This window comes from Hyperolius riggenbachi, chromosome 3 (assembly GCF_040937935.1).
Source record: "Hyperolius riggenbachi isolate aHypRig1 chromosome 3, aHypRig1.pri, whole genome shotgun sequence".
Classification (NCBI taxonomy): Eukaryota; Metazoa; Chordata; class Amphibia; order Anura; family Hyperoliidae; genus Hyperolius; species Hyperolius riggenbachi.
In genome coordinates this window covers 208,674,595-208,684,393 of record NC_090648.1, presented here as the reverse complement: position 1 = coordinate 208,684,393, position 9,799 = coordinate 208,674,595, and the positions used below count along the sequence as shown (strand labels likewise).

General features: G+C 43.4%; 1 protein-coding gene across 1 annotated transcript in view; it reads right to left on the bottom strand.

Moving 5' to 3' along the window:
- Positions 1-330: 330 nt before the first annotated feature.
- The window catches only part of MRPL18 (mitochondrial ribosomal protein L18), a 34,900-nt gene continuing 25,431 nt past the window's right edge, over positions 331-9,799 (bottom strand). The window contains exon 4 of the mRNA XM_068272552.1: positions 331-657. Coding sequence (XP_068128653.1) covers positions 586-657 — 72 coding nt within the window. The 3' untranslated portion in view covers positions 331-585. The remainder of the gene's footprint in view (positions 658-9,799) is intronic.

Here is a 9,799-nt window from a genome sequence, read left to right as displayed (position 1 = left end):
TCCCCCTCTCCCTGGAGTCTACAAAGTAAAATGCTCATTCAATAACCCTGGTAGATGCTACCGGCAAAGTGGTTGGACAGTGTTTTTTGCTGACCAAAGTTCTCCCCCATGTCACTGTGCTTCAGGCTTTGCACTGGTGCAGGGACCAGAAGATGAAATTGCAATGGGTGGGACTGTATGTCAACTATCCAAAGGTTTTTACTCAGTACAGGTGTAGGTGGGTAGGTAGGTAGGTAGGTGTGCGTGTGTCCAGGTTCTTTCTACCCCCCCCCCCCCCCCCAAAGATTCTGTTCTGTTTTTAGAAAGGATACACATTCTGCATACTACTAGTTGCATAGGAATACAGTGCTTTATTGTTTACTCATATTTCACTCCACTGGATTAAGCATCAGACAGTTAGGGTCAAACGGTGAAGTCAGTCTTCGCATAACCAATGTAAGACACAGAAAAATATGAAGAATGTTGCAGCTCTGATTGGTCAAATTCCTACGAAAGTTGTTGAGAGACTTCACAAAACTGGTTTGTTTAAATCCAAAGACAGTCAGAAGTTTTATGTAGAAAGAAAATGTTTATTTTTACAGTTTGTTATTCATAAATGCGTGGCGATTCTGTGAACAGTATTCCACCTTCTGTCATTGCTTTTCGAAACTGCTGCACCTGGGGAAAAATACAAATGTAAGTGTTGTGCATGTATAAGAAGAATGCATATAAATTGAAGCCATGATAATCATTCCCATGATGCCCCGTCTGGTGTTCTTTTCAACACTCAACTAAATGCCACTCAGGCACAAATGGAGGAGCAATAAAGCTATGTGTTTGGAGGTTTTAAGTCTGACTAAAGCAAAAATTGAACATGGCAAATAATCACTGCAATTAGAATGGTAAGTGAATGGTAAGTGAACATAAGCAGTGCACAGACACAAAGTGGTAAACAAAATACCATTCTCATGGGTGGAATGTGGTTGTAGCTGCAACACAGCTTCAATCTTACCCTGCCTGGGTTTAGCTGGTGGGCTGCCCACAGCAGAACAACAGATGAAAAGAATAACTGCAATAATAAAGTACAATTGTGCAAACTAGGTGAAAGACTTCAAAAATCTGCCCAGCTTGTGGCAACAATATAAAAACAGATGAAAAGGCCAGAACTGACTAATTTCATACTTATGCAGGTTCTCAGGGTCATGATTACATTGTTGCACAATTGCACATTATAGTGAACGGCCTAAGCATGTGATATGCAGCGCACAAGATTGCACTACTCTTGTAACTGATCATCCCAGGCCACTATACTGAGCTGGGTGGTCCACTAGAGGGAGGAAGTTTGCACAGAGATCAGAGCAGATTATGTTTTGCAGACAGAGCTGCAGCCAGCATATCCAGAGACTACTAAACCACATAGATCAGAGGAGACTGAAAACTACCCGCAGGAGGAGGAAGCAGAGTGGTAAAAGCCTGGTTCTCGCAGCTGTCTGTGCTACACTTTTTGAGTCTCTGTGACTGGTGCTTGGAAGGTTCTAGCCAGTGGATAGCCGGGGCACAATGTAGTTTATATCAGAAGTAGTGGGAGCGCCAGAACCTTTTCTTTTCATCTATTTGAACTTTCTACACTCTATAGGGAATACAGTGGAGTTATGAGGTGGTAGTGCTGGGTACACACGATGGAATTTTCCACCCAATCGACGGGTGATCTGACGGCAAGTTGCATCGTGTGTACATGTCCAAAGTGCACCTGAACAATACAGCGAATGATTTTCCAACTATAAATGCGCAAAATCAATCACTTTTTCGATCGGGAGCTGATCGGACATGTCGGAAATAATCGCCCGATTCCCGTTTGTCGGGCGGGAAACTGCATAGTGTGTACCTAGCATAAAGGTCCGTACACACGCCGGACTGCAGGCAACAACGGGTCTGTCGTCACCTCCCGCTGGGCGGGTGTTCAGCAGACAGTCCAGCGTGTGTACAGTCTGTTGGCGGACTGATACGGCTGTTTCTGAGCGATCCGCCGGGCGGATCGCTCAGAAACAGCCGTATCAGTCTGCAGACAGACTGTACACACGCCGGACTGTCGCTGGAACACCCACCCAGCGGGAGGTGACGACGGACCCGTCGTTGCCTGCAGTCCGGCGTGTGTACGGACCTTAAAGCCGCATCTACACTCGTAGATGCGGCCGCGATGTTCCTTATCAATCGAGCCGCTGATGCGGCTCGATTGATAAGATCCGACAGGACGGATCTTGCTTCCGCCGATTCCCTGCTCGCTCCCCCGAGAGGACAATGGCAGGGAATCGAGCGGAAGATAAGCAGCACCGGCGGGGAATCGAATGCGGCGCACGCGCGGTGACGCGGAAGAGGCTAATCGAGCCGCCGGATCGCAGCCTCATCTACCTGTGTAGATGAGGCTTCAGAGACGGAGGTCTGGCGCTGTATATTTGTTTACCTTTTCCTGCTAGAACAATAGAGGCCAGGCTACATTTCCCAGCATTACAAAATAAAGCATGTGGCTGAAAATAGCTACACACTGGGGTGACAGAAACAAGGATGGCCCAGGGAATTATTGTAAACACTTGCTTCATTAGCTGCACAGTCCACCACCCACCATTCATATTTAGTTGTGTGGACAAGAGATGTTATTTCAAGGTCGCACTCTCTGAAGTACAGCTGTAAGCAAGCACAGCTATGAAGCAGATGAAAAGAAGAGTAAAAAGTAACACTTATAATTTACACTAGCTAAGATGGATCCCTTCAGAATGCAACAACTTAAATGTAAAATTTTGCTGGGTTTTAAAATGTAAGCATAACAACTTTGTTTTTGTTCTTCCTTCAGAAGCACAGAAAGTACGAGGATGATGTTGGAAAAGATTAGCAAACTTGAGTATTTCAGGCAGGATTGTGGAATTGGAGACCGCATCGGAAGCAATTTAGAGGTACCTGGAGTCAGAGTCTTCAAAAATGTACAGGCTAACATAAAACAATACAACTACATATTTCTTAGGTAGCAGTCATAAGCATTTCCCTGCTGTAGGACTAAAGCCAAATACACAAGCTGGTCTGAACTCCGCTATAGCGGATGATAAAGACCATCTTGGCTGAGAATCTAGAAAGTCGTCAGCTAATGATCCTGCATGCCAGATCTTTAGAGATCACAGAAAAATGAGCAATGTGAGTATCCGCCCCATCGTGTGCCACTCATTCTCCCTCTGCCCCCCTCCATAGCCACACATTGCTAGTCTTTTAGCTAGTAACTAATTTATACGGGGCGGCTCTACACTTTCACCCAAGGGTTCAAGTATCGATATCTGCCAGGTGACAGAAATGCCTCAGTGTGTATGAGGCTGAAAACCCAGTGCAATGGTGGTTTAACAAGTGTGACATCCAGCTAGGCTGTTACACTGACATTCATACAGAATTCTCTCTCCAAATCACCCCTCCCAGCGCAACTCCAGCTAGCATGTCACGCTAGCTTTATTAGTGGAGCGCACACGCTGGGAAGGGAGGAGGCGGGGGGGGGGGTCCGTTCTTCTGCCGTCATAAGGGAAGATTAAAGGGCATACTGCGCATGCGCAGCATGTCCGTGTCAGGAGAGTCGGCCGGCAACGGAAGCTGTGGGTACAGAGCGGGGTCCGACGGCAGGGAGCGAGGGAAGCAGCGAGTATGTCCTTTATTTCTCCCTACGCATAGCAGCATTTATTTTACCACAGCTGGGCTGTGGTATCCTTTAACTTACCTTAAAACACAAAACAGTGTTCATTTCAAAACAAACACCTGCAACACAGGAAAAGGTTGTTGGGGGGGGGGGGGGGGGGGATTGGCAATAATGGAATGGTCCTCTATGAAGATTCCCCATTCTAGTTTAAAGATAAGGGGATGCATGGATGAGAAAACCAGACCCCATCATAAATTAATTAACTGCATGTAGCCTGACCAGAGTAACCAAAATAACTTTTAATTCACTATGGGATGAAAGAATAGTCATTTAGACAATTTACTAAATGAATCAATGTTCCGTAGATGCCAGGCAAGTCAGAATTATCAGATATGCCTTAAGCCCGAGCTGGAGGTATTTGGACCACCAAGCGTCGGACTACCACGTTCTAGGCCTATGATATGATTTTATCTGAAAATGAAACATCGTATAATACCAGAGTTTGGATTCTGATTAAAGTAGAGAATGCCAGGAATACGCCTGTATCATTCTCTGCGAGTTCTGATCAATGGTTGCCGAGATATGACCATTTCAGATACATCATATTCTTTTCTGCCAGTCATGACAAAGGGGTCAAGAAAGAGCCATGTGGTAGACACAGCCTATTTCCTCTTACTATCTCCACCCTCTGGCAGAGAAAGGGTTAAAAACCTGTTAGAGATAGATAGATAGATAGATAGATAGGAGAGCGCACACCCAGCCATCCATACATCATCTATTATTGGCTATTTTATCCATGGAATTTTATCCACAGAACTTTCTATAATTGGACTTTATACTCCAAAGGACATACATAAATTTGACTCAAAGACTGCTCTTGACATTATCTCCAGTTATTTTCACTTTTAATCATTTTTACTGTATTGGTTTCAATTGCTATATTTAGTTCTGCATTATTTCTTTAAATAAACGATTAAAAATTGTTCGTCTAAGTGCTGCTCTGAAATCTCTGCTAAGAGTTCACGTTTCCTGAGAGAATGTTACCATAACCGTTTTGATATTAATATTGTTAGTTTGCTATCTCTAGAAAGGTTGTGAATTAACCCTTTTTCCTACAGGATTTAGCTAGAGTTAGACTTAGCGTATTTGCAAGGTTAATTGCGGATTGGTGGCAGCGACCTGGTCTCTATATGAAATCACACATTGTATTGATTGTACATACAATGAAAATTGGACTGTGTGTGGACTCACCAACCATTTCAAAAGATTACTTTGCCTGCAGTGCTGAAATGCCTTCAGTATTCCCGCAGGGTCTGAGGCTGAATGGTAAACGGTGGCAAAGGGAACATTGGAGGGTGAGCACAGTCTTACAAGGCATTAGAGGGATTATCCCCCGATGGTACTGGAGTAAGTTAGACGGGATCGTGGGGCTGGACGTCACAGAGAGTACTTGTTAAGGAATTACAGAAATATAGCAATGAAAATACATTTTGTCAGAGTAGGTCAAGCTTATACTATGGATCATGAAGGATCAAAAATATTTTGGCATCTTAGATACAAAATGCATAGGAAAAGGTTTGTAGCAAAACAGGCTATGAAATTAGGGCAATGTCTTAGTGATTCTCTCTCTCTCTCTCTCTCTCTCTCTCCCAGATAAGGTGGAACTTTTTGGATGCACCCCTATCTGTATATATGAGTTGTTTATAGGGCAGGCTACTACAGTATAATCTTGTTATAGTTAACTCCAAGGGACCAGGAAAAATGGTTTACTATATTAGAAATTTCCCTAAAAATGCCCTGCTACATTCTCTGTTTTAAAGGACCAACTCTGTCCTCCCATTGGCAGTATAGTACAAGTAGTTGCACATTTGGTGGACTACAAGGTAAGTGTACCTCAGGGCTGCATAGCCAGGCTGGACAAATAGCTGGTACAGTATCCAGGGCTCCTTAAAAATTGCCGCAGTCACTGATTAGAGGCAGCCACTCGCTTGCTCTTTTGCAGGAGAGAATATACCAAGGCATGCTGGACCATTTCTATGACAATTTCTGATATAGTAAACCACTTTTCCTGGTCTCTTGGAGTTTACTATAACAAGATTATACTGTACTAGCATTTCAGTGACCATCTACGCCAAAGATAACAACAACAACTACCACTGTTAGCTGCAGTTCTTTAAATTACTTCATGCCTCTTGCTCTAGCTTTATCTTTGACAGTATGCACAAACACAGCCCATACTACCACCACATGCACAATTATTTCTGCCCACAGGAATCGATCCGAGGCGAAAGTTCAGGGAAGAGTGTTGTACAGACATCTATAGACTAGTGATGCAATCTGTTATGGAAGAGGGATGATGGCACAAGGCATGATGAAGCAGCTTTCAGCAGGATAGGTAGTGGGGAGAACGATGTGCTCAGCCAGGATGATTTAGCACTCTTGGACTTTTTAAGCACATCAACTGCAGCACACAGCTAGATTCTTGGTGAAGACTTACCCAATTGGCCTTATTCATACATAACCACCACCCTATGCAAGTCTACAAGACCTCTCTTACATGGGCGGCAGAACTGCTTGCTTGTCTGGCAGTTAAGCCTCCTGGCCACAAGTGCCTTTTGGCTGCAGTTACTTGCAGCCAAATGGTATCGTTTTAGTGACCACACGTGTCAGGTTTGACACGTGGTAGCATTACTCGGTGTCCAAATATCACCTTACGTCTGAGGGTGGCAATCGCTGTGCTCAGATGCAACTACATGGGGGGGGGGGGGGGGGCTGCTTTTCACTTCCCGTGATAAGTACTAGCAAACTGGTGACCAGTGAATGGAAGCAGCTGACAGGCGGGTGAATAAACCACCTTCAGCTGTCCATGGAAGAGGTCTAAGTCTACTTTCAGGTAGCCGATTCATTGGAAACTAATTTTTTTCCCTAAACAAGTCAGTCCCCATGCCTCCCATCAGAATCTAGTTCTTTAAAACTGCCCGCTCATTTCCTCTTTTCTTGAAGCAAACCACCAAAGGGCAGTACCTCCAGTCACCGGTACTTCTTGGGGCTCCCTCCTTCTGTGTCATGTCTGTGACCTATATCTTCTACTTATTGTGAATTGCTGCATAATATGCTCGTACTTTATAAAAAAATAAAAAAATAAAATAAAAAATAGATGTCTATGACCAGCTTTATGTAGAACTGGAAGTTTCTGCTGAATTATCCCATGATGGCAGAAAGTTCTGATTTCTCTGTATAAAATATTATAATAATAATCATAATCAACAACACTCCAACTCTCTCCACCCTATGTATTACCAGGAAACCCCTAATTCTCAAAAGAATGCCCTAACCCGCCACCCACAGGTGCTTCCAAGTCCGTGCATATTTACAACCTTCGTTAGTACAGGCCTGGGCAAACTTTACGCTGCATGCTGAAGAGTACGGGCCGCTTTCCTAAAATTATTTCCTTCCTCCCTGCAGAGTTGCAAGTGGGCGATAAGCAGGGGTTAAAACTCACATTATTGCTGATTCCAGCGTTGCGTCTTCAGGGCGTCAAGTGACACGCTATCAGGATGTGCCAGCTTTATCACCCGCTGGCAACCAGCATGTAATACACTGGCACATCCTGACAGCGTGTCATGTGAAACCCTGTCACCAGCGATCAGGTAAGTTTCAACCTCCACTCATCACCTGCTCGCAATACAGGGGGGGGGGAATCTGGCCGCTTGGCCGGATGCACAGCGCATGTGGGCTGGACATGGCCCATCAGTGATAGTTCGCCCAGCGCTGGGTTAGTATATAAGATATAGAAAATAGGAATCTTGAACCACTTTGACCACACTTTACCCAAAACAAGAAAATCACTGATCAACTGTAACTTTGGTGAGTAATCGGTCTATGAACAATAATATTTTTTGTTATAGACAGTGACTGACAAGTCGGCCCAGGAGCTTATGTCAATCTTATACTGCCACCATAGAATCTGTCATCTGCTCATCCATACTGGTATGGTATGCTAGCTTCTCGAACAGGGACAGATAGAAGCTGCAGAGGGTCATAAGGTGAGCAGAGAAAATCGTTGGGAAACCCCTTGCTCCACTCAACCACCTCTACTACTCCAGACTTCAATCCATGGCACAGAGGATTGCAAATAACCCCTCACATCCAGGCCACCCCTGCTTCAGCAGGTTCCTGTCTCAAAGGAGGCTTCGGGTCATTTCCACCAAGACTACCAGGTGCGGGAACTCGTTCTTCCCCTCCGCTGTCAACCTCCTGACCTCTATACTGTGGGTCCCCCCCTAGAACTTTAGCAGGGGGGGAATGCTTCCCCCCAGAAATGTTTCTGCGGCGAATGCTCTCTATAGAATGGTGAACCCCAGTGCCACATGCTGCAAACTGTTTTTGTTATTGTATTGACAATCACTACTAACTGCTGCTGTGTGTATAGTTTTGTTTTTACTATTATTGATTTATAAACGCCAACATATTCCGTGGCGCTGTACAAAGTAAGAAACAAACATGGAGTAGATAATAATACAGACAATGGTGTACACCAATATACATAATTAGTGACAAAATACAAAAATGATACAAAATACAGAATTGGTAATGACAGTGATAAAAGTAACATGATAAATAAAATGTATAATGATTTCCAAGACACAAAAGGGGGAGAGAGCTCTGCCCTTGCGAGCTTACAATCTAAATCTACTGTCATCAATTGTCTTAATGCTTTTGTCTTCCCATCTGAGCAATCTTTCCTGTGCCAAACCCAATTCCGAGCACGACCCAGTCGATTTATGATTCTGATTCAAACTGAACCACTAGTCTCCCACATGATTTTCTACTGGTAATAAGATGGGAACAAGCAGAGGTCTTGCATGTGCCAAATGCACAGATGAGCTTTTAGGGTAAATCACACTATTTAGATATCCCTCATCAACAGCACAAACTAAGCCCAACTGATGAATTAATTTATGAACTGCCACTTTTCACTTCCAAGACAAACAATGATGCTTTTAAGCCTCAAACTAAGCAAATATAGGGCCATACAAATGAATGGCAGTGTGATAAAACAAGAAGGGCGCTCCTGTGTGTATACTGACAAGGTAATGTCCTTTACTTGTTCGTGCATCCAAAGCAAACAAGAACCCAGCACTGCAACAAGAGTTTGTATGTGAACAACAATGTGATTAATGATACTTATTATTTCATACACCATGTGCACATGGTACTGCTTTAACAACAGCTCAGTTATCATTTCAAGTGCCTCCATTTTCTCAGGAGATCTAAAAGCTGGAGACAAAAAGCTCATAGAGCGAAACATGGCAATCAGTCAGGCTTTGTTGCAGAAAAGGTGTTTGCTCGATAATCTGGCTTTCTATGCAGAATAATAATAATAATAATAATAATACCACCAGTGCAAAATGCATTACTGAGAAATAACTTTCTGGTTTCTACACGGACTATACTGTAGCTCTTTTATATTTTCCCATTACAAAGGTGATGGTTTTATTTTCATGTATAAGTGATTATGTTATGCACATTTCATTGTTTTTCTTTTGTATAGCGCCAACATCCTCTGTAGCACTGTACATAGTACAAACAGTGGGGAGCATAGGAGACGTGCAAAACTCTGTACAATCAAGACGCATAGGATTGCCACTGCAATGAATATACATGCGTGCTTTTAAAATGGTGGCATCGAGACTTACACTATGCTATTTCTATAATCAGTTTTAAGTGATGTAAATATAATTCAGTGTAAATGACACCAATATTTAGAAACTGTAGCTCAATACTGAAATGGATGAGTGTTGACAAGTCTCCTCCTATGCACATGCTAGGCACCCCTCCCTTACAGTTTGAAGTCTCTGAAAGGGGTTTGCTTACTCTGTCCAGGGGTCTCATTCTTATCAGAAAACAAAAAAAAAGGTCAACCAGCACTACAAAGACATGCACAACTCATCTAAGAAATGATACACCTCAGTTTTCACAAAATACAGAGAAACAAAAATATAATAGTAGTAACAATAACCACCAGATTTTTGTATTAACCACTTCCCCTTCTCTGCGATGAGTAACTATGTCCCTGCGAAATCCCTCTTCTCCTTGCAGGGACACACCGTTAGACGGGAGATTAATGAATGAGAACACAGTTCCAATTCA